At 42.8% G+C, this 25,340-nt stretch overlaps 1 protein-coding gene across 5 annotated transcripts in view; it reads right to left on the bottom strand.

The window, feature by feature from the left end:
• The window catches only part of LOC311241000 (nipped-B-like protein A), a 143,976-nt gene that overhangs the window by 5,550 nt on the left and 113,086 nt on the right, over positions 1-25,340 (bottom strand). For all 5 annotated transcript variants that reach the window (XM_084329645.1, XM_084329647.1, XM_084329648.1 and 2 more), the window contains exons 42-47: positions 24,495-24,685; positions 23,372-23,479; positions 17,126-17,329; positions 3,537-3,683; positions 2,996-3,381; positions 1,072-1,246 (exon numbers count right to left, since the gene is read on the bottom strand). In XM_084329645.1, coding sequence (XP_084185771.1) covers positions 1,072-1,246; positions 2,996-3,381; positions 3,537-3,683; positions 17,126-17,329; positions 23,372-23,479; positions 24,495-24,685 — 1,211 coding nt within the window. The remainder of the gene's footprint in view (positions 1-1,071; positions 1,247-2,995; positions 3,382-3,536; positions 3,684-17,125; positions 17,330-23,371; positions 23,480-24,494; positions 24,686-25,340) is intronic.

The raw sequence follows: 25,340 nt of genomic DNA, 5'->3' as shown, positions 1-25,340 counted from the left end.
CCGATATGGCTCAAGACGATCGCTGATCGGTGGCAAAAAACGTGATCGGGGAATCCCTTTTCCATTCATACATTTTCGTGTTAGTACCGTCGTGAATATAAGTGTTTTTAGAGTGTATAGTAGTAATTCCTAGAACGCGAGTTATAGGCCCAGACGCATATTATACATAATCGATTGGCGTTTCGTTCCTATACACGCTATATTAAAAAATTCAAATGCATATGCTCGGTATACATTATGCTCCATCATGCCTGAAGGAAAAGGGGGGGTCGTTTATGTTTCCTTGATTGTCAGTAACGGCTTTCCTTAGTACGACATCATACGTTGATCGGATGGATTGCAATGAAATAAATGGACAATCGAGCTGGAATTAACGTTAGATTCCTCTTACCTGTGGCCGATGAGTCCGGAGAAAATAAATTCCAATTATTTGATTTCGATCTGCTAGATCCATTTTCCGTTTGTATGATGCAATAAACGCCGAAAGCATATTGATTCTTGCATCTCGAAAGCGATCCCATGCACTCGAGTGTTTGTCTTGATCAACATAATAAGATAGTTCTGCCGGAGGATTTCCCCCGATGCACAGAGCGACACATCCGGTTTAGAGTGGAGTGCAACTCGCCCGAAATCCACCAGGCGGCGGTATTGAGGCGTTGCAATATCAGACAGGGTCCAGCTGGCTCCCGGAGCCTTCCTGGATGAATTATGAATACCAATAGCGAATAAAGGAAATAACGATCATAAAAACGAGTAAACTCGTTGGTGTTATTAGATTGGCGGGCAATAACGAGTAAACTAGTTTTTGGCGCAGGATGTGTTAAGTGTCTTTGAGCATTTGGAAACGCGCTATATAAATCTGATGATTTATTATGATTGATTATCCAAAATTAACGGTTATTTATGTTCATAACCAGTAAATGGAAATGGCTTCACTGACACTTAAGAGGTTACAAGAGGCACTGGTAACTAATAGGGACTTGTTGATTTAAATGGTACACATTTTTACACAGGTATATTGCATGGCTCCCACTAAAACCCAGTCAATTAATAATGCTGTGTGCTACGTACATCCAGGTACTGTTTGACTATCCGCCTCTTGATGTCGTCGGTGAGCGATGCATGAGCCAGGTTGTTGGAGATGAAGTCAATGGTCTGCCGGGGGTGGAAGAGAGCGTTGCTCTTCCTGTTCACCGCCTTGTCGTACACCTTGGCCGACTCCGTGGGAGAGTACTTCTGGATTTTACTGTTGGAACAAAAAGTATGATTGTGAGTGAGGGCTTTCCCATCAAAATTAATCAGCATGTTAATCAACTATTAATTTACTACTAATAATTAATAATGTTTAATAATCAACAACTAAATCTGTGTTAACAAATGCTTCTATCCTATGGTCCTACATTAACTCATTGGGCGCCACTCCCATCTGTACTCAATGGCACCAGCGTTATTGACCATTTTAGCGATGTTTGCAGACCCATCGTGTGTTCTGTATTATAGCTATGGAGACAATAGTATGGCTCATTTGACAGGCATTGTTCATAGTCCATCACTGCCTAATCAGTTCATTTCTACATACTGTCGTTTGTGCGCTATTACACGCTAAACATCGCCCCTTTCCAAAATAATCCAGTCTTTTTTCATAGATCGCGAGATATGACGCGTTATATGCAATATGCCGAAATCATTCTGGTTGATCGCCTGAAAACCCAAATGCTTCCAAATCAAAGGTATATACCATGTACATATGTGTCTTCACAAAATCATCAAGGGGGGGGGGGGGGGGGGGCATTTTAACTAGAAACTGCGATCGTGTTTGTCGAGCACGTTTTACGTCCGGTAAAACACGACACTGTGATCGGTACAGAAGCATGTTTTACGTAAATAAAATACCAGCAGGTTACCTAAGATAGACCTTACCTCAGTCAGAAAGTACTCCAAAATGAATAAATCCCAGTCGATCCCATGGCGATCGCAATTACTCATGTATATTGGGCATGGCTAGTACCATACGGTAAAGAATAGCTCTGAGGCACCAAATCTTCCACCGATTGCTATGTTGTTGTAGAAGCAGAAACAGACTTGTAGTATTTATTATATTGTTTAAACTAGAGGTTGTATTTATGTTTGAACACTAGGGGGCACACCACCTCCATTATAGCTCATCTATAAATAACCTAGCTGATCACACTAATTCATGCACCTGTTATGGAGATTCGTTTTTTCCTACCTGTCTCACTGTTTGGAACTGACAAATAGAGCAATTGACAACTGTTCTGATTGACCCATTCTACTATCATTCATTTTTGGACAATAAAACCCTGCAAACTGTACCAGCCGCAACTTGGACTTTCTTCTATATTTACATCAAACTTTGTTACTGAGTAGAGAACTAATTATGGGTGCATCGTGACGCCTGTCAGCAGATTCGGGGAGTGACAGTCAGCCACTACAGTTGTGATCCACTCCTAGGCGGAAACAGCCGGAGGTAAACTCAGTTTTGGGGACAAGTGATATCCCCAGTTCAAAAGATAGGCGATACTCCCACCTGGTGAGATTCGATCGTCATTGCAATTCCAACGTAGGCAGATGAGCCAAGGAGACCTAGGGAGCTCCGGCTGAGTATTTAGAACGGGGATCAAAGGAAAAATATCAAAGGATCTAAAAACGAGATATTATGTTTTTGGCGCTCAAGCGTTGGCAGCTAAACACAAGATATTACGTTTTTGGCGCCCAATGAGTTAAGTTCAGAAATCTTTTATGTGAAGCCCTTTGATTAAGTTTCTAGACAACACGGAAATCTAGCATAAAGTATAAGCAAACAAACGGGAATCTTCAATGAAAATGTATGCAAGTTGTGGGTCCAAAAGTGGCCTTAAATACAAAAGAATAACATCCCTGCAAAGTATGATCTCATATGGCTTCTAATATGTGAAGGTCAGTTTTCTTTTGAACTACATTTACATTCTTGTGGGAACTTGTAATGATGTCTTACCTGTCAGAGAATCCATACTGGTTCTTGAGATGCTGCTTGAGCACCAGCAGCAACAGGATACCCTGTACGGAGTTGGCGAAGTCCACCAGTGCAATGGGGTTGTCTGGGAGAAGCCTCATCACCTTCTCTGCATCCTCCACGTCCAAATCCTCCAGGTCCGATTCGTTAGCCGAACTTGCAGACTCCGGAACACGTTTTCTGGACTTCTTGGGCCGCCGTACCACGTTTTGCTCCTCCTCGCTGTTTTCCTCCCCCTCGTTGCTGCTGTGAGAGTCGGAGTTCATCTCCTTCTCCTCATCCTCCTCTCCATCTGATCTGTTCTTCCACTCCCTCTCTTTCTTTGTCTTCTTCACCTTCTCCTTACGCCCCGGCTCCTTTAGCAGAAACTAAAATACGGAACAGAAAGAGCACGTTAGGTCTACTCCGTCTTCACCTCAGGTTTTACAATGTCAAACACTGGCGTGAGTTCTCTGCCCTTTGGAAGGCATGCAACGGGTTCCTCTCGGACAGAGACAGTATGATGTGTATATGTTTGTCCTACCTCTTTGAAGGTCTGCAGCAGGTTGCTACCAGACACCGACAGAGTGATGTCTATATGGTGCATGATGAAGAGGGGCTCCTCCTGACTCTGGTAGGGGAAACAGGCCAGGTTGTCTGCTATGAACAGCAGCATGTTCACCTCTATTCTCTGGAGAGAGAGAGAGAGGGGGGGGGTCAGACAATTGGTCATCTATCCATACCAAGTCAATAAGTCATTGGCCTGTTGCAATAATTATGTTATCGACACGAACACAATAATTTTGCTGACCTCCATATTGCCCATTATGTTTACATGCATGTTTTCCCCCCACACTTTACATAAGTGTCACAATTTGAACCAGTCACGCTGCTTCTGTCCCGTCTCTCTCTGGCGGAGGCGGGGCTAAGGCAGCTCCACACGCCTCACTCAGAGCGGACAGACAGTGAACCAGGTGATAGCGTGTTTTAAGAGTTTGGAAGAATAAGTGGACTTTTATAAAGCCGCATTCCACAGCTCTGGTGTGGGAACATTTTGGGTTTAAGTCAAATGAGAGAGGCGAGCCCATTTACGTCAACTGGATTGAATTCTCCATTGAGCGAATATTTTAATTTAAGCGCGAGTGGTCCGACAATAATTTCACGCCATAAATAGATCAATATGTAGCGTTTTCCCCCCATCAAATGTAGCCAAGAGTAAAGACCCTAACCCTATCAAAACAGCAGTCAAAGTGTATATTTCAGCACTAAGTTTGTTTACCAATGATATTAACACATTCTGCAGCAAGAGCGAGTTAACTCGTTATTGCCCGCCAATCTAATAACGCCAACAACGAGTAAACTCGTTATTGTGATCGTTATTTCTTTTATTCGCTATTGCCATTCATAATTCATCCACCAAGGCTCTGGGAAACTCTGACACTATGTCTGCGATTGCAACGGCCCGATACCGCCGCCTGGTGGATTTCGGCCGATGTTGCACTTACTTTTCTACAGGAAGTATGACTCTGTGCATCTGTGAATGTCGTCCTGGCGCAGTTTTCTTGTAACGTGAATCCAGATGAACAGTCGAGTGCATTGAATCGCCTTCGAGACACAAGAATCATTATGCCTTTGGAGTTTATGGTGACGGCCAAATGGACATACGATCTAGCAGATGGCAATCAAATAATTGGAATATTTTTCCATCTAACAGAATCTAACGTTAATTCCAACTCGATTGTCCATTTCTTTCATTGCAATCCATCTGATCAACGTATGATGTTGTACTAACGAAAGCCGGTATTGACAATCAATTTATCAGAAACGACCCCACCCCCCATTTCCTTCATGCATGATGGAGCATAATATATACCGATCATATGCATTTGAAATTTTAATTGTAGCGTGTATAGGGACGAAATGCCAATCGATTAAGAATAATATGCATCAGGGCCTATAACTCGTGTTCTAGGAATTACCGCCGACCACTCTAAAAACATACTTATATTCACGACGGTATTAACACATTGAGTGCCACGGACGCGTTTTCTCGTCTTATCAGACCCCCCATTGAGTGCCGACCGACGTGAAATGTCGTTTGTTTGCCGTATTTTTTTTATTGGCGATTTTAATTCATATTTCATCAATCGAGCCATGGGTTAGTGCTGCAGAGTCTCTCTGAGCTCAATTGGGAAGATACCGCCCCCTATCGTCTCTCCCTGTGTAACTGCACCCCATCAGCTCAGACTGATACAGGGGGAGTGGTCAGTTTGCTCATTTTATTTTCCCGTCAAGGCATCTGAAGAGACCAAGTGATCGCCGGCCCTCAGAACAGCGACGATTATGTATTTACAGTACCAACACTGTAATCAATAAGCATGATCGATATTTGGAATGGCGATCAGGAATTGGAATAATCTTTTTGGATAACATCTGATCTCAGGTAAGGAATCTATTTTTACCAGTCTTAGGATAATCAGACCTGTTTTCAGGGAGATTTCAGCGTTTGCCCTGTGTGATGTGGCTTTTTGGCTGTGATCGCTGATGAGGAAATAAGATAATCGATTTTTCAGCTCGCGTCTATAGCGTGCATAAGTACACATATACTATCGATAATCTAGCGTTTATTTGAAAACGATTAATAAATAGGCCGACAAATGAAAACGTGTCTAGTGTATTCGAGAATATTCCAATAAATGCAGTTTATGGGGGAATCTTTAAATTTTCCGAAATTTTTTGAGAGAATGATAGCTTTTCGAAATGCTATAAAAAGGATATGAACCGATTAAAAAACAATCCGTTTCGACAATGTTGACTGGCAAACAAGTCATTGATAAGCGACGGGCAGATTAGACACAGCCAGAATTAAAAACATAGATTAGGCGTTTTTAACGCTAACATTGAAGTGGATGATGGCATTCAACGGGGTAAAAATGTAAACAAGGTCGGCACTGAAACTGTTAAACAACAATGTATGAATGGAAAAATATAACGTTCCCACATAACGATAGATACCTGATGTCGAATGGGCCATAGTAATGCAGATATAGCTATACTATTTATTTGAGCGACTCCATAGGCTTACAGCAGTGGCGTCAGAGCTATAAGATGCTCATATTGCGTGTCGGAGATTGTGTTAAGATATGAGTTTATAGAAATCTCAGCACATTGAGTCAGAAACCGGCGGATATTGACGTGAGGAACTGGCGCAGCCAAAAGTGAGTGTAGTCTTTTGAAAGAAGAGACCCAGGGCGTTTTAATTTCATAAAACTACACTACCCAGCTCACGCCAGCCCGTTAAACTTGGAGCCGTCTGACGTGAAATAATTTTTCAACATTATTTTTCATGATCATGTCTCATGGAGTCATGGGTCAAACAAACTTGAACCTGGTAGAATAAAATAGAACGTAGTTTGTTTCTTTACCCTTCTGTGAACAAAATTCAGTACTGTATCTACAAAAAACCCTGTAAATCATCTGCCCTTTATTCATTTGCTTAGATGTTTTATACACTTGATCTCAGGAAGGTGCTGAATGAGCTCGGTGGCAATTTTTCACGTCTGGTCAATGTTAGCATGGTGTTATTCACTGTCAAAGATGAGAAAAAAAAGTAAATAATCAAAATAATTTATATTCTAATTTGGTTCATTACAATTTACTCAACAGACACAATTGATTTATTTACACTCGGAATACATTCCCTGAGGTCCATAGATGTCGCTAGATACCAGGAACCTTGCAATCTTCCATTTACTTGGGTATTAGTCCGGGAGCCATAGCCCGATTTATAGGTGAACCTTGTTTTGTCGGTTGCAGTTTTTTTATTTTCCGTTTCTTGGAGCTTGGGGGTACCTCTTCAAAATACAGCAGGGAGGGTGCTCGTGATATCCCTTGGGCATTTTCAGATATTAACCCAGTCATGCCCGAAATTGCCAAAATCACACATAAATGTGTTGTTTACAATGACTAATAATAAAGGAGGTCATTTATTCAAAATGTTAATCCAGGGGTTCTCAAGATTTCTTTTTTAATACCACAACCGCATTTAATTTAGGATTTTTTTTGGTGATCCCACACTTAACACATCCCACGCCGGAAACGGCTTACGACGTGTTTCAAGTTCATGCGAATTCTGCCAATCCACGGCGTACGACGTTATTGAGATCATATTTCATTTTTTCGCCATGTTATTCATAATTCCCTCACGGAGCCTGGTCTGATGCAGTGGGAGCATGCACAACTCTGCAACGCTTCAATACTGCCGCCTGGTGGATGATCGGTGAGTTGCCAAACCGGAAATGGATGAGTCGATCTCGGTGCGTGTTTGTTTATTATTATCCATGCAAACTGCTCTGATCAATATATCACCCATACTACATAAAGCATTTACTGACGATCACGGAATTATAAACTACCCCCCCCCCCCCCGTTCATCCGCGCATGATCAGTCATAACGTTTAGGATGACATTTTTAATATAGCGTGTATCACCAACAAACGGCATTTGATAATCTATATATGCGTTTATGCCTATATCTCACGTTCTAGGAATTACTGCAGAAAACGATAAAAACATTTATATTCTAGACGGTATTTTCGTATGAATGAAAAAGTAAAACATTCATACATCCTGAACGATAGATAATCGATGTTGAATGGGCCATAGTAATGTCAATTTAGCAATACAATTAAAAAAGTTATAGCCCTGCAAAGAAGGTGAACATCTCCATAGGCTTACAGTGCTGGCAGAGAGTGGTATAAGATGCTCAAATTGCGTGGCAGGGAATGTGTTAATGTATCGCGTAATTTCAATGTGGAAATAAGGAATATCAAAATAAAAGCACACGTTGTTGAACTTGATCATGCTGCTGCATATTTATTAGAAAATGAAATTACAGCACTGTTATCAATGAAATTAATTAATATGATCAACAATAGCAACGGAATTGTTTCTATATACACATTTATAAAATGAGGCATATTTAGCACGAATGCTGCCAGAACATAAAAAATAAAAGAAAATGCGTTCACATGCGCTTTAAGAATAAAAAAAAATAGACTTAATGGGAAGAGTGTGCTTGTACATTTGAACAGTTCCATGATACGTGGCTGCGTTGTGCTGAGAAAGAGGCGGAGATCCGCTTCTACTCTGAGGCGAGATCTGTATTTCTTTATTAATGTCAGTGCCAAAAATCCGGCCTCACAGAGGTATGTTGATGCGAAGGGGACAAGCTTTCTCGGCGCAGCATTACACAACACTGGGTACTCGTTCCGGACTGATATCCAGAACTTTGTGAGGGTCTGTCCAGTGAACTCGACTTTCCCGTCACACGAAAGATCAATTTGCTCCTCCTGCTCAGACAGTTGCGTCATGCATAATGAACGGATCTAGGATCCAGTTGTCCAAATTGTCCGTGCTTTCTCTTTCGGGAAAATTGTTCCAAAATTGTTCAATGAGCCCTTCTATGTGGCTACAGATGATGGGCTTCAAATAATTTTTTGCAACATTCTGTTCCTCCAAAAAGCCATCAAGCTGAGTAAATACCCCCAAATCTCCGCTGATTATCCTGGAGTGCCACAAACGGAGCTCCTTAATCCAGCTCACCATTTTAGCTGCGAGTCCAAAGAGGTCTGTGTCCCGACCTTGTAGTCCGAGATTTAACGCATTGAGGCGGTCAAATATGTAGGCTAGATATGCCAGCTGTACCAGCCATTCATTATCAGCACATTTCTCTGCCAATGGGTTGTTTTTGTCAGCAAGGAAAATCTGTGCTTCTTCTCTCTCTCCGTGTTTCTGACAACAAACCTATCTATTGCGAGTGTCAAGGTCACACACAAAAGACGAGACGTGGTCTCCGCGATTATACATGCGAAGGATGTAGTGAGATGTGTATTGGAATACTGTGTCGGCCTCCGACGATGAAGGGGAGAGACATGGCAAATACAAACAGCTGCCAGGTGAAAAATTCTATCCGAGTTGGGCTTGTCGCTTTTTCTTTAGATTATTATGATATTATTTCTTTTCCACCTAACCGCAACCCCACTTTGGGTCGCAACCCGTAGTTTGAGAACCGCTGATGTAGAGAATGCTGTACAGATTGGAGACAATGTTAGCAGATTTTGAAAAGACCTGGCCAGAGGGATTTTACGCAACCATCTCAAAACAAGTGAAGACAATGGCAATAACAGTCTTATTCCATCCAAGTTGGTAACGGCAAAATGTATGACCTAAATGTCATCTACTCAAGGGTAACCGCAGTGTTGATGTGAAAGATGTTCTCTCCCACAAGCTGGCACCAGTCCCATCTGCCATGTTCACTGAGGAAGGAATGCAAGTGTCACATAAGGTGGAAGTCTTGAAGAGGAAAGCCGGTGACTCAGACATCACTGTCATTGATGGATCTGCACTTCTTTGGACTAGCCACTGGCCAGCTGATTGCACTGTCGCTGATTTCATAGACAATGTTAAGGCACGGCTAACTTCATAACTCTTAGAGTGACTTCTACCTTATCTTTGACAGATACTACGACTACAGTATCAAGTCCGTCACCAGATATACATAGATATGTCAGGGAGACAATGATCAACCAAAAGCATCATCTCCTCCTATCAACCAGGCAGCCCAGACAGTTGTCCTGTCATCCATCGAAGACAAGAAACAGCTGAACAAATTACAGTGTGAAGAATTGAGCAAAGACAGGCTAATCCATCTACAGAGCACAAACACACACAAGTTGGCGTTGACAGGTGAGGACCCATGTCCCATCGAGATCGAGATGGAAGAGAGACGGGCGGGATATGTCCTGAGGTGTGCTGGAGAATCCCATAAATTCACAGTGGTTGGATTATACAGATGTGTTTGTCCTACTTCTTCACCATTACGATCAGGCAGGACTGAATGTAGTACCACTCATCATGGAATCCCCCCGCAAGGAGAGAGTAATGGTGGACATGAAGTCAACACTGGCCAAGCATAAACAAGTTGTCGAACACCTTTTACCAGCCCATGCCATATCAGGATGTGACACTGTAGCATCGTACTATGGGTTGGGAAAAGGCTCTGTCATCAAAGCCCTGAAAGCTGGTTATGACCTATCAGCCATTGGCAATGTGGATGCACCATTCCAGCAAGTCCTTGACCAAGCCACTGTCTTCATCTCAGTCAGTTATGGTATAATGGAGAGCACGGAGATGACACACACAAGGCTACTTGTCTGGGGGGGGATATGGGAAAGGACATCTTCACCAAATCTAGCTGCTCTACCTCCAACAAAGGAAGCATTTGTTGAAAATGTAAAGAGGGCCCACTTCCAAGCGTACCTCTGGCAAAATCTCAATAAGAATCTGCCACCTGCAATAAACCCAGAGGAATTTGGATGGAAAAAAGACACATGTAAGTTTCAAGTTTCTTTAATAGTTGTCATACAGAAGTACAGAATACTTTCATACAAAATGCTTCTTACTGTTACGCTCCAGAGACTGTGCTAGACAAGATAGTATCAAATAACATAGTATAGCATGTAAATTAGAAGTAGAAAATGAGGTCACAGTGTTCAGTATAGACATATGTACAATGTTCGATGCAGAATAGACGTAACTGAGTTACCATATAATATACAATACTATGCAGTGTACTAATATACAATACTATATAGTGCAAAGCAGAAATGGGATGAGGTACAATTTACAGTAAGGTGTACGAGTTGTAGTGCAATCCTTTATCAATAAATATAAAGTGTGGGGAGTGGGTGCTACAGTGTGTTTGTTTAAAGTGAGTGTGTATGTGTGTATGTGTGTGCTATGTGCGTTTGATGGTTGTTGTGTAGTGTTCATTGTTCGTTGAGCAGCCTGATGGCCTGGGGATAGAAGCTTCTTCTGAGTCTTTCTGTGCTCGCCTTAAGACTCCGGTATCGCTTGCCTGACCGCAGCAGTTCAAAGAGGCAGTTGTTCGGGTGACTGGAGTCTTTAATGATTCTCTTAGCCTTGCCCCTGCACCGCTTGTTGTAAATGTTCTGGAGGGTGGGGAGCCCCCCTCCAATTGTGCGTTCGGCTGAACGTGTCACTCTTTGTAGTCTGCTTCGGTCTTGTGCAGTGCTATTCCCAAACCAGGAGGTGATGTTGCCAGTCAGGATGCTCTCTATCGTACATGAGTAGAAGTTCTTAAGGATCTTCTGACTGACTTGGAACTTCCTTAGGCGCCTGAGGAAGTAGAGGCGTTGTCGTGCCTTCTTCACAACACTGTCAATGTGTGTGGTCCATGTCAAGTCCTCGGATATGTAGGCTCCGAGGTACTTAAAGCTGTTCACTCTCTCAACCGGTGCCCCGTCGATGCTGAGGGGGCTGTAGTCCTTGACCCCCGACCTCCTGAAGTCCACAATCATCTCCTTTGTTTTGCTGACGTTCAGGGAGAGGCTGTTTTCCTGGCACCATCCCGCCAGGACCTTGACCTCTTCCAGGTAGGCCCTCTCGTCGTTGGCAGAGATCAGGCCCACCACCACTGTGTCGTCAGCAAATTTGATGATTGTGTTGCTACTCCGCTGAGCCACACAGTCGTGTGTGTACAGGGAGTAGAGGAGGGGACTCAGAACACAGCCCTGGGGGGCCCCTATGTTGAGGGTGATGGATGAGGAGGTGCAGTTGCCTGCTCTCACCACCTGGGGTCTGCCCGTCAGGAAGTCCAAGACCCACTGGCAGAGGTCATAGTTCAAGCCCAGGTCCCTGAGCTTGGCTATGAGTTTGGAGGGGACTATGGTATTGAATGCCGAGCTGTAGTCGATGAATAGCATTCTCACATAGTTCCCCTTCCTCTTGTCCAGGTGTGATGCTGCTGTGTGCAGCACATGGGCTATGGCGTCCTCCGTGGACCTGTTGGGGCGGTATGCAAATTGCAGGGGGTCCATGTTGATGGGGAGGGAGGAGCAGATGTAGCCCTTTACTAGCTTCTCAAAGCACTTCATGGCTATGGAGGTGAGAGCTACAGGGCGGTAGTCGTTGAGGCAAGCAGGCTTGGATTTTTTGGGTACAGGGATAATAGTGGACTTCTTCAGGCAGGTGGGGATGACAGCCTGTTCTAAGGACAGGTTAAATATGTCAGTGAATACCGGGGCCAGTTGGTCTGCACAGACTTTTAGGACGCGGCCGGGGATGCCGTCCGGTCCTGCTGCCTTCCTGATATTCACTTTTTTAAAGGTCCGCCTCACCTCATGCTCTGTTACCCTGAACACTGAGTCTCCATCAGCAGCAGACCCCCCCCCCCCCCCCCCCATTGCCGTGGCTTGTGGGCTGGTGTTGTTATTACCAGCATCAAACCTCGCATAGAAGGTATTGAGGTCATTTGCTAAGGAGATGTCACTGTTCAGTTTGAGGGAGGTGCCTTTGTAGTCTGTCATCGTTTTGAGCCCCTGCCACATAGCTCTGGAGTCAGCCTGTTCAAACTGGAGTTCAATTTTATCCCTGTAGCGCCGTTTTGCCTCTGTTACTGTCCTCCTTACGTTGTATCGTGCCACCTTGTGGTCATTCATGTTGCCTGCCACCAGGCCGTCGTTGTATGCTTTGGCGCGCGCTTTCAGAGCTTCACGGACGGATTTGTCTACCCAGGGTTTTTGATTTGGGTAAACTCTAATTGTGGTAGTGGGGATTGTTTCTTCCACCAAAGTACGAACAAAGTCCAGCACTGTCTCCGTGTAGACATTAATGTTATCTGTGTCGCGGAACACGCTCCAGTCTGTGCACTCAAGCGCAGCTTGGAGCGTCTCTTCTGACTCCACATCCCATTTCTGCACCTCTCGCGAGACTACAGGAGTGCTCTTGATTCTTTGTTTATATTTTGGTGAAAGAAAGATGGCCGTGTGATCAGACTTACCAAAGCCACTAGCAGAATGAGCCTTGTATCCACCCTTGAATTGCGTGTAACAGTGGTCTAAAATGTTACCGCCTCTGGTGTTACAAGTCACATGCTGATAGAAGTCAGGCAAAACCTTTCTCAGATTGGCGCTATTGAAATCACCCACTACTACAATGGCGGCGTTAACGTTCGCTGCTTGGATTCTATTTACTTCGTCGTGGAGCTTCGAGAGCGCGGCACTATTGCTGGCTTGCGGTGGAATATACATTCCGACCAGGATGATCGCCGTTAACTCCCTTGGGAGGAAGAAAGGTCGACACTTGATGGTTATATATTCCAGGTTGGGGCAGCAGTGGTTCGATAATTCCTTCACGTTGGCTGGATCGCTCCAATTGTTGTTCAACATGAAGGCGATACCTCCTCCACGCTGTTTGCCGGACTCTGCTGTTCTATCCTTGCGGTGGATGAAGAAGTGATCGGCCGGTTGGATGGCGTGATCTGGGATTCCTGGCGACAGCCACGTTTCAATGAAGCAGAGAACATTGCAGTCTCTAACGTCTCTCTGGAATTGAATCCTTGCTCGGATGTCGTCCAGTTTATTGTCAATTGATTGTACATTGGCTAGCAATATACTGGGTAGTGGCGTTCGGTGTCGTCTGGTTCTCAGTCTATTACGGATCCCAGCTCTCTTCCCTCTCCTCCTGATGATTCCTTTGTTCCTGGGGTCGGAATCTGGTCCCATTGTCCTCAGGATCTCCACAGGCCATTGCTGCGGTTCAGAAAGCTGATCCAGGGAGTAATCTAGTCGGTAAATTTCCCGTAATCCGATGTCTATAAGTGACTGACGGTCATACACATTAAATGCACCTACTGTTGGTACAGACAAAACTCTTAAAACTATAAATATTAACAAAAGTAAGCACAGTCTCGACGGAGTGCACAGACAGGCGGCCGGACGTAGCACTGATCCCAATCCACCTACCAGAAGATGTCACACTTGTCCCAGACTACATCCTGAAGATGATCCAGTGTGGCTGCAAGAGTGAGACCCCTTGTACCTCTAAGAAGTGCAGCTGTAAAGTGCACTAAAGTGGTTTGCCATTGCACAATGTTCTGTACATGTTTCAGGGTAAAAAACATTAGAGATGCTTTTCAGCATGCAATATCATAAATCTCAATTTTTGTGTGATTTTGGAACAGAGCATGAAGGGTGTAATATATTTGAATTTCGTTAATATCTGAAAATGCCCAAGGATTATCACAGAGCACCCTGCTGTATTTTGAAGAGCTCCAAGAAACAACAAAGAAAACAATTGCAACCAACAAAACAAGGTTCAACCCCATGGCTCCTGGACTATAATGTACATTTAGGCAAATTTTCTGAAAATATGGCTATAGGGTTTAAGAGGTTAAAAGCTGAAAAGTAGTGGTCCGGTATTTAGAGAGCAGAGCAGAGGATGGCTGATATAATACCGATATATATATATTTTCTGCATCTGAAAATACAACAATTTAATAATTCCAAATGAGAAAAAAAATGTATCTTCTTTTCTTTAGTAGAGCTGCACTCTACCTATTATTTTAAATCAATAAATGTATAGAAAAAAACTTACTGGGGCTTTCTTGTGAATTGGCTATGTGTGTGTGGTTATCAGCCGATGCAGATTATTTAAAAATACCAGATATTGGCCCAATTAATCAGTCTTATCACTACTGAAAAGCAGTCAGGAGAGGCTCAGTGTTTTGGCTCACACATCAGACTCAACGAGTCAGGAGAGGATGAGACAGGAGTAAAAACTCATGTGTGCCAGAACTGCGTGCTCTCTCTCTCTCCATCATCCGCACCTTTCAGTGGCTGTGCATCTGAAAGGTTAATAATCGCCTCATCATTCCATTCTCTCTCCTCTCCCCTTATATAGATTATTAAAAGAATCAGCTGTAGACAGCTTCATTTTGGCACTTGCTTGCTTGAATGGGTTGAGTAGGCAATCTTTTTCACAACGAATGAGCATTAATTACATTATGGCAGGGGTCGGCAATTAGGTTTGGCAGCGGGGCAATTTTATGACGGGCCAGAACCAAAAACAATGGCTAATTTAATATAATGATAGTGAAAAATGTTTAACTCTGTCAAAATAAACGAGCTGCATAGGTGGCATAATAAACTGTAAACGACATATACCGGTACATGTTTTTTGCACTGAACATTATACCTTTGTCTTTTTTCCATTGTATTATAAAGCGCCTCTCTCTATCGGTCTATCCTACATTACGCGCAACCGTCTATCTGACGGCCACGGACCGGTTTAATGTTGAATGTTAAAACTATCGATTTATATGGAATTGGTTAAACTTATCCGTTGTCTTACTTATTATTATACTTAAATATATTAATCTAGCTACTAACTGGGGAGACTGATCAATTACGGATAAAGGAATATAGTGGGACGATCGATTATGATAGTTAACCTTGTTAGATGAGGCTGCACTGGAAATGGAGCTAATGGACTTCCAAACAACCACCCTTGTCAGCGATGCGTTGGAAAGTGCGGAGTCTGTGAGTGCCTTTTGGGTAGCATGCTCAGAAGAGTACACAGCAACATCAAGAGACTCGCATTGTATGTGCTCACAATGTTCCCTTCCACCTGTATGCGAGTCGTCCTTTTCATCAATGAATGCGATAAAGACAACTCAGAGGAACCGACTGACACATAAAAACCTTGAGAACTGCCTGCGGATTAAAGTGACGTCCATATCACCAGATATCCAGCGAATAGTGACCGACGGGAGATGCCACTTTTCACACTAAGTGAATACTAAGCCTGTTATTGCCAAATTGTTTAAAGTTTAATTGCCTTGTTTTTGCAATGTTTTTAATTGCATTACTGTTTAATGCCAAATTGTATTTTTCATTTAGTTAATGAATGTCTCGTAATTCAAATACCTATAGCGCTGTCATTTCAGGAGCTTCTTCAAGCACTCTTTTTGTTTAAAGTTTAATTGCATTGTTTTTGCATAGTTTTTAATTGCATTACTGTTCACATGCATGTGTGGTGCCGTCAGTCATGAGTAAAGATAAAGCTTGAATGACTTACTGAACTGGTGTTTTTATTTCATGGACTGTTTCCCATTTCAGCACCACGCGCTGTCCACCTCACTTTGAGCAAGCCTATATATACGGTACATTGCACCTCACTGCCTAGACCTGTTATTCACTCTCAACATGGATAAAACATAAAGTATGCATATAATAAAAATAATATGATGAAAATAAAATAAATATATTCTCAAAATAAACTGACAGGCCAGAAATGATTGCTGGCGGGCCAATTTCGGCCTGTGGGCCGTCTATTGCCGACCCCTGCATTATGGTATCTTTGTTTTAATGAACCATTCAATTTCACCCCACTCACAACTAAGTCAAATATAAAATGCCCCCCCCCCCCCCATGTTATATTATCATTATATCAGTGGCATAATAGTCTTAAAATGACCAAAATATTGTTTATCGCAATTATTTCTGGGACAATATATAGTCCAACAGAAGTACCGGTAGTTATTGTTGACAGGCCTAGGTGTGTGGGTAGGGCTGGGCGATATGGCAAAAAATCATATCGCGATAACGATATGATAATGTTATCATATTTCTCGGTATCGATAATTATCGAAATTGTGTACAGCTATCTGTGTACAGATGTATGTTTATTTTGCAGCTATTCTTTGTCGTTGCCGCCATCTTTAGTGTTACATCCCCTCACACTCCAGTTCTCAGGCTGCAGCTGGTTTAAAAGCGAAAGTAAACCGGCTTCTCTGCTGGCTGTGGCTCCAGGGGAGTTGAACAGTTCTGGCTCTGCTAGTTTATTTTAGATCTTTTGGCGCTTTTTTGGTGGACAAACCACCGCACATGTGCACCGTGACTCGTGACTGGAGTCTAGCTCTGCTAGCACACATAGCCTACTGTGTACAGACGGTTTCAAACTGTATTTTAAATTAGAAAGCAAACAAAATAAATGGACAAGAGAAAAATAAATCTCAATTTGGTCAGTATTGTCATTTGGACAAGCAAAGCCATTACTTTAAGTTGCAGGCAAGAAAGACAAGTCTGTCCACTGTCTCTGGTTTTAAAACTGCCCTGTTGCAGGTCACAAAAAAAAATAAAAAAAGTAAAACAAAATAAAATAAAAATCGATTTTTCGATATATATTTTTTCGATATTCGATATCGATTATTAAAATATATCGCGATATTTATCGTTATATCGCCCAGCCCTATATGTGGGGATAACTCACAACGCTGTCGTCGAAGAGGTTGAGCAGTGAGATGAGGAAGGCCCTGCGGTGCTGCCGGTTCCCTCTGACCATGGAGAAGAGGTGGGCGCAGAGGGCCGTGTTGACCATCTCATCCTGTCTGTACCCTCTGATGATCGTCTTACGAGACGACACAATGGCCTGCTGCACCTGGTACGACATCTTCATCCCCGCTACTGCCTTCATCTGAAGAGGAGGAGGAGGACAAAACATAAATGGTAAATGGACTGCATTTATATAGCGCTTTTACCCAAAGCACTTTACAATTTAGGCCTCACAATCACCCATTCACTCACACACCGACAGTGGAGGAAACCATGCAAGGTGCCAGCCTGCTCATCGGGAGTAGTTAGGGGTTAAGTGTCTTGCTCAAGGACACTCCAACACGCTGCCGGGAGGAGTCAGGATTGAACTGGGAACCTCCTGAGCCCGTCGCCCCACACAGTACATGGTACTACATGCAGCAAGCAGGACATGTCTAGACCAGTGGTTCCCAAAGTCGGGGTCGCGACCCAAAGGTGGGCCGCGAGCAGCCACGGATGGGCCGCGAGATGATTTAAAAAAAAAAAAAAAAAAAAAAAAAAACGTATTTTTTTTTGTCAGGCCACTGAACTTAGAAGCAGGCCAGGACAGTGTTTCTAGTTGTATTCTAAAATTCTATTCTATTGTATTCTAAAATGTGACTATATGGTTTTATATTAACTTAATAAATAAACAAAAACGAAAAATCTACTTATTTCAACTAACATTTCAAACTAAATAACAGATTATGCACATAAAACGCTGAAAACAACCGAAGCAACAATAGTATTTTAATGAGGCTATTATTATTATCATTATTATTTTGCAACAAGTTAGCCCTCTCATAAATAGCACATATAAATGAATAACTAACTTGAACTAACTTAATAGGATTGAAGTGATATTTGGCTTAAAAAATCGGCCACCTGGCAAAAAAAAGAAAAAAAAGCCTGACGATGTGCATTGGGCCGCGGCTCTCTGACGCCTTATTTTCTGGGTCCTGGCCTGAAAAGTTTGGGAACCCCTGGTCTAGACCAGTGGTGCCCAACCAGTCGACCGCGATCGACAGGTAGATTGCGGGCTGATTTCAAGTAGATCTCGCAGTTCTCTCCTACAGCTTATCTCCTTGTTGACACACGCACACACACAATAGCATATATCTGCAGAGCCGCAGAGCCCGGCTTGTACTGTGTGTGAGGGCTCACACACAGTACAAGCCGGGGCTCTGCAGATATACCCTACTCCACACACACGCTGCTGGGGCATTGCCCCTCCCCTCACGGACCCGTCTTGTTGACACAATCCTCAGGCTCTCACTGGCTCCAAGTGCAGAGCCTCGATAGCTCTTCTTTCAACATCACTGAATCATTAAACAAAATGGCACATTAAACGATTGACTTTAGTTTAATACAAGAGGCGTTGTCTTGTTATCTAGCTGGCTATCTACGGATAGCTCATTATATCAACAGCGTTGTTGTTTGCAGGCTTGCAGCTGTTGGTTAGCTAGCTATCGTTCTCAGTTGGCTAACGTTAGCTACTAGCTAGCTAATACTGGCCCTACCTTTTCATTCGCAATGGAATGGCTAGCTAACTAACTGTACAAATCGATGTGATTTGGCTGAGACCGTAATTTGTACGGTTGGCTGGATTGGGGGTGGCCAGCTGGCTAGCTTTTCAATCAATCAAGCTGGCAGTTCGTAGTGCAGTAGCTGGCTGGATAGCTGTTGTATTGTGGGTTAAGGTAGCCAGCTGGCTGGCTGGCAGTTTGTGGTGCAGTAGCTGGCTAGATAGCTGGCTAATGTTGGCCAATATAGCTGTAACTGAATGATGCTAGCCTTATGTGGTCTTATGAGTTTCAGTTCATAGGAAAATACTTTGACTATAATGGTCAGAAGTAAATTAACTGTATATACTCTCTTTTAGAAACTCTGTCTCTTAAACAGTACTGTATATCTTGTATGTCATAAATGGCTGGATGTAACAGTACTGTTTATCTGTCAAATGTTATGATGAATTGAAAATGGGGGACCCTGATGTAAACAAGACGAAAGTCTTTATCTGGTCTGCCTCCCCTTAACACATTCGTGGCCAACCACGTATATATACGTGTTTGGGATCCAACGCTTGAGGGCCAACCACGTATATATACGTGGTAAGCTTGTTTTGGCTTTTATTCCATTGTAATATCCTACTCAATGTCACCGAGCGGCACTGCAGATTTACCCTACTCTTGGGATTCGGAAAAGTGCATTACCGGCCAGATCCTCGTAGGGGGGCTGTCTCGATAATGCAGTGTTCCCTGTTACAGACCGGTGTTTTTTATTTTTTCATCATGGGTGGACTTTTTTGTTAGCCTGAAGCTATGCCTTTATTTAGCATGTAGCCAGGAATACTTTTTGGGATGCTGAATTCAGTATGCAGTAAAGGAATATAGCATTATCCAATGGACACATCGTAGATTGGCGATCAATAACTGGGAAATCCTGTTTGGGATCCAACCGGCCCACGGTAAGAGCTTTTTCACGTAAATTACAGCCCGATCGGGCCTTGCTTTGATAGCTGACCAGCCGATCAGCAAATGAGGCTAATGCCGTTATTGGTAATCAATAATCAGAAACGACGCCTCCCCCCCCTTTCATGCATTCATGGTGGACCATAATACCGATAATATGCATTTTGAGTTTTAGCTATAGCTTGTGTATAGCCGAAACGCCATTCGATTTAACGTTATTAGCTTAGCACTCTGTATCTCGCCTTCCAGGAAATACCCCAGAACATTGCGGTATATAGTTCATATTCACGACGCTATAAAATGGGAACGTATTGATGAAAAAATTATTTATTTAAGGCATATTGAAGGGACGGTTTATAGTGTCAATTGACAATGAAAGCAATAATATAAAGTATAGATTTAGCTCTACAAACAGCCTCACGCACAATGAAAGGTTGTTATGATAAGGTGGCCTTATAGAGTGAGATTAGACGGATCCCAGTGGCCGCAAAAGTGTTAACAATTGTGTGTATTGAGCCGTACTGTTACCCATTCTGCAATCTGTTAATAAAATGTTCAATCAATCCGTTATGCTTAACATGCAGTACTATTAACTTAATTTCTAAGATTAGATCATTTAGTTATTTTTAAATGTCTGATCTAAAGATAAACAAAGGGTTTTAAAAGTGTTACTGTATATTTATCTTCTCTTATAGTACCAGAGAGAAGCTGAGGAGAATCGACCAGCAACAAAAGCAACATTTTGTTAAAAGAAAATATATATATATATATATTTTTTTTTTTACATTTTAAGATTTAAAATTGTTCCCTGTGGTATCGAAAATGGTATGGAATATCGATACTTTTCAAGGTATCGTATCGAAGTTCGAAATTCCAGTATCGTGACAAGTGTGTTGTCAGTTGCAATGTGACAGCTCTGTTTACACATCATTCCTATTCCCTTTTAAATTGTACATATATCATTTTTGTTTTCATTGTATTGTTCCACTTTTGCTTTGGCAATGTAAACTCATGTTTTCTCATGCCCATTGAATTGAGTGTGTGTTGTCTGTGTATGCAGAGTGTGAAATAAATGGGTCATGCTGCCTGCATGCCCAACGTGAGAAGTTAGTCTCGTCATTCTTGTAATTCCTACACTACACCGTTACAATGATATATAAAATATCATATTATATTATATACCCATTCAATATGCACATGACAGAAAATATTATATGCCATATAATATGTTCTGTCATGTGCATATTGAATGGGTATTACCAATACTATTAATACTAATACTAGCCGAGAGTAGGTCAAATTTTGGCTGGTAGCTCTCGGCTAGGTGGTAAATTAAAAAGTAGATCTTGGTTCAAAAAAGGTTGGGCACCCCTGGTCTAGACCAGTGGTTCCCAAACTGTGGTCCGAGGGTATTGCAGGTGGTCCGTGGAAAAAAAGCGAAATAAAATATTATTATTTAATTTTTTTATTGTAAAACCGTTGTGTAATATAAAACATGGTATTATAGTTTGTTATTCTCTCAAATTAGGCTTATCATTATGGGTAAATAGTGGCGCTTGTGCGTGACGACAGTTTTACCGACGCACCTGCACCTCTGCACTTACCCGCGTAAAAGCAGTGGCTCCGGAGGCCAAATCTATTCACTAGCTGCCAAAAAAATGCCTGCTGATCTCAAAACAGTTTTGGACGAAGCGGTAAGAACTGTCAATTTTATCAAGGTCCGTCCATTGAATTCACGGTTGTTTGCAGCTTTATGCGGTGAGATGGGCAGTGATCACCGGCAATTACTTCTCCACACCGAGGTCCGCTGCATGGCTATCGAGAGGAAAGGTGCTTGCGTGCTCTACGAGTTGTGTGATGAAGTTAGAATGTTTTTACTTGACTCAGAATTTGATCTTTCACATTGTTTCTGTGATGCTCAGTGGCTTGCCAAATTGGCATACATGGCAGATATTTTTGAGCATTTGAATGGACTCAATCGGAGTCTTCAGGGGAAGTCAGTGACACTTTTTCACGTGCAAGACAAACGCGAAGCAACATCACCCGTCTCGTTAGTGATAACGTTATCTGTTTCCAGTCTCTCTCTCTTTCTCTCTACCAAATCGATTCGGAGACAACGGACTCACGTGTAACAAGAATCACTCACTCACTCAAGTAGCCAAATTACACTATAAAACTAACTGGATGGTTGATTTAACTTAATTAGCTGAACTATTCTAAAATCATTAAGTCTGCTATAAGCGTAAACATGTGTGTGTGTGTGTGCGTGCGTGCGTGCGTGCATCCCATCTCCGGTCTTTACTTTATATATACGTTTGATGTTTTTTTTTTGATCCACTTTTTTCTATATTTTCTCCCATCCCAATTTCGTATCATCCAATTCAACAAGCCGGCTGCAATGTGGACTAAGTCATACATAGCACAAGTCCCTTCCGGTACTTGAGGTAACAGCAGTCGCATCTTTTCACCTGCGCAGCTCGATCTCTCAGTGGCGAGGAGTAACGCGTGGGAGGCTCACGCTGCCCCCGACACTTCCTGATTCTACTGCGCAGGCGCACCAACCGACCTGTAGGAGTCGCTGTCCACAACGCCCGATCCCCACCCATCAGTTTCCCACCCCCTAATACGGCCAATGTGTATTAGTATGGACGGCCAGCTAAACTGAAAGCAATGTGGAGCGCTGGGCTCGAACAGGCAAGCCCAGCGTCTCCGTCATTCGTGGCGAGCGCCTTGCCCACTACGCCACGTAGCCGCCCTATATATACGTTTGATGTTTATTTATTTTTACTGTTTGCATACGGGGTGGTCCGCACATTTTTTTTATAACAATTAGTGGTCCGCATAAACAAAAAGTTTGGGAACCACTCATATGCTTATTACGGTACTATCTTATGTGTTCACTTTATTTAAAGGGGAACTATTTTACTATTTCTTTCACTATTTGGGCACTTTTACACAATTCCTGTGAGTCTATGGAACACCTCTGTAATATATATATATTTTTTTATTCATTGTTTTGTATTTCTAATCAAGTCCTCAAAAACAGCATTTTTCTACCTCAAGATCTCGAGCTGTTTTGAGCCTGGGCTCCTAAACCACTGCGCAGCGGCGTCTTCGCCTGAACATTAACATGCAGCGGTGTCTTTATGACATCACATATAGGCACATTTTCAAATGACTCAGTTCAGTGAGGGTGAATATTGTGAGAGGAGAATTGGAAGAATGCGCCAATATGAGAATTTTGAGACATAGATCATATTAATATAAGTTCACATAGCTAGGAAACAATGCTAAACACTCAAAAAGGCCATTTATAAGATAGTTCCCCTTTAACAGGTTTAGCCATCACCCTATAAAATGGAAAGAACTAAGTAATTTAACCATTTAACAGTTACGAATATAACTCTGGACAGTTAACCGGCTAAACAGATAGGCTAACTATCTCCTGAGCCACTGGTTTAAACATTTAGTATATTTATCTATTCCTAAGTATGTCTGCAAGTTGTTTTTGATGCGAGTTAGGAATAGAATGGAGAGAACAACAAAGGGAAAAAGGAGGTCTGATGCTGGTGTTATTCTTTAGGTAACTGAGTGTTATTCTTTAGGTAACTGAATGTTATTCTTTAGGTAACAGTGTTATTCTTTAGCTAACCGAGTGTTCAAACTGGGCCACACACCCAAGTGCACTAACTTACATGGATGAAACCAGTGTACTTCTTGTCAATCTCAACCAATTGCTGGTCAGCTTTGTTTCTCATGCTGGGCTCTGGGTCTGTTCCCATGGCGACGAGGTAGGGGACACACTGCAGACACAAGAGAAATAGCACATTAGATTGCAGCATTATTATGACATTAGGGTGTATTGTATAAAGTATAAACATGTATTGTGATTGTAAGAATAACTATATTACAGAGCCATATGTTATGGAAAATCCAATGGTACCCCAGAGGAGAATAGATGTATTATGCGATTTGGGAGACATTTAAAATGATAATTTTGTCCCATAAGAAATGTACTCGTTAGTAAGATGTGTTCCATCTCTGCAAACATCTTTTGGTTGGGGGAGCTCCAGTAGCTCACCACGTACCGCGAGTGCTATTTCAGCGCCGTGGACAACCGTGCTCGTCACGGATCTGGGGCTGAGCGCGTTCGAATCCCGGACGGCAGCCGTGCCTTTCCCAGAGTGTCTTCCCCCCCATCTGAACCCTTTCAGCCTGCTTCTGTCGGTCGAACTTGGCCAAGTATGAATGCGATGAAAAAAGCGATAAACGCTAAAAAGAACCAGCTGACTGGTCAAAGTTTTAAAAAAAAACATCTTTTGGTTGGATGACTATGAAAAACTTAAAAGTGTGTTTCAGGAAAGGTACTTTATGTGTTACTTTATTCTATCTGGGAGAAAAGATGAATTACTTTGTACTTATGACCTAGAGTTTGTGTAATACTTTTTATGTTATACACCATTGCAACTATATATGTAGTGTCCTATAAGTCCATGTGGGCAGGTTACTTTGAGTGCATGAGACTGAAATAAAAAAAAATCAATCAATATTACAGTTACTGACTTGAGTATGCTTGAAATAATATCCAAGAGAAAGATAAACCGTTTCCCACACATTGAACGTTCCACTGAACCCATCTAAACAACCACATTTCTTTGGGATCTGAAGTGGTTCCCCTTCAGTTTGGTACAGATAAAATAGTTGTTTTGGACGGTACAGGGACAGATGTGAGAAACAAATAATTGTAAGCCATCCCTGTAGGGTGGGTGTGAGTGAGAGTGTGAGAGAGAGTGAGAGAGCTCTTCCATCCGCTCTCACCTGTACAGGATGGATGAGACCCTGGTTGAGTGTGAGCGCGATGACGCTGAGAGCAAAGTGCCGTACACTGGACTGGGTGTGGAAGAAGGCCTCCAGCACCTGCTTCAGGTAGAGTTGCATGATGGAGCTGCTCATCCCGGACGAGATGTCACCCATCTCCTTCAGATCCTCCTTCTTCGACAGCTTCTTCCCTGGAGGGAGAGAGAGACGTACACGCATGTTGAAGAGTTTCATTCAAAAAGGGAAATTACATTTTGACCATATTCCAAGATGGCCACTGTGTGAATATGGTCAATGTGGTTTGGTGTCCTGCATTCACATTTAAATAAAACAAAATGTTCTCATTTATTTTTGGGCTTTCTGTATTTTTCACCCATCCAAATTCCCTTCCTGGTCATTGCACGCATTTCCCCACTGTCGGCCTGGGGAGGGTGTAGAACTACCACATGCCTCCTCCGATACATGTGGAGTCGCCAGCCGCTTCTTTTCACCCGACAGTAAGGAGTTTCACTGGGGGAACGTAACGCGTGCATAGGTTCACACTATCTCCCCCAGATCCCCTCCCTGCTGAACAGGCGGCCCGACCGACCAGTAGGAGTCACAGTTTACAACAACCAGGACACATACCCCACTGGCTTCCCACCCGCTAACACTGCCAATTGTGTTAGTAGGGACGACCGGAGATACCACTGACAGCTGGATCCGATCCCAGAGTCTCTGCGGTGGTAGGCGAGTGCTTAGTCCACTGTGCTACCCAGCCACTCCCATTCACATTTTAAACGTCAGATCAGATTTAAAGGGAGACTTCACCAACCAATCAATGCTGATTTATTTTGCACATAATCT

The sequence above is a fragment of the Notolepis coatsorum genome (assembly GCF_963971535.1).
Source record: "Notolepis coatsorum genome assembly, chromosome: 1".
In the NCBI taxonomy this organism is placed as follows: Eukaryota; Metazoa; Chordata; class Actinopteri; order Aulopiformes; family Paralepididae; genus Notolepis; species Notolepis coatsorum.
Note: the sequence above shows the minus strand (reverse complement) of the source record. Positions and strands in the feature narration are given on the sequence as shown.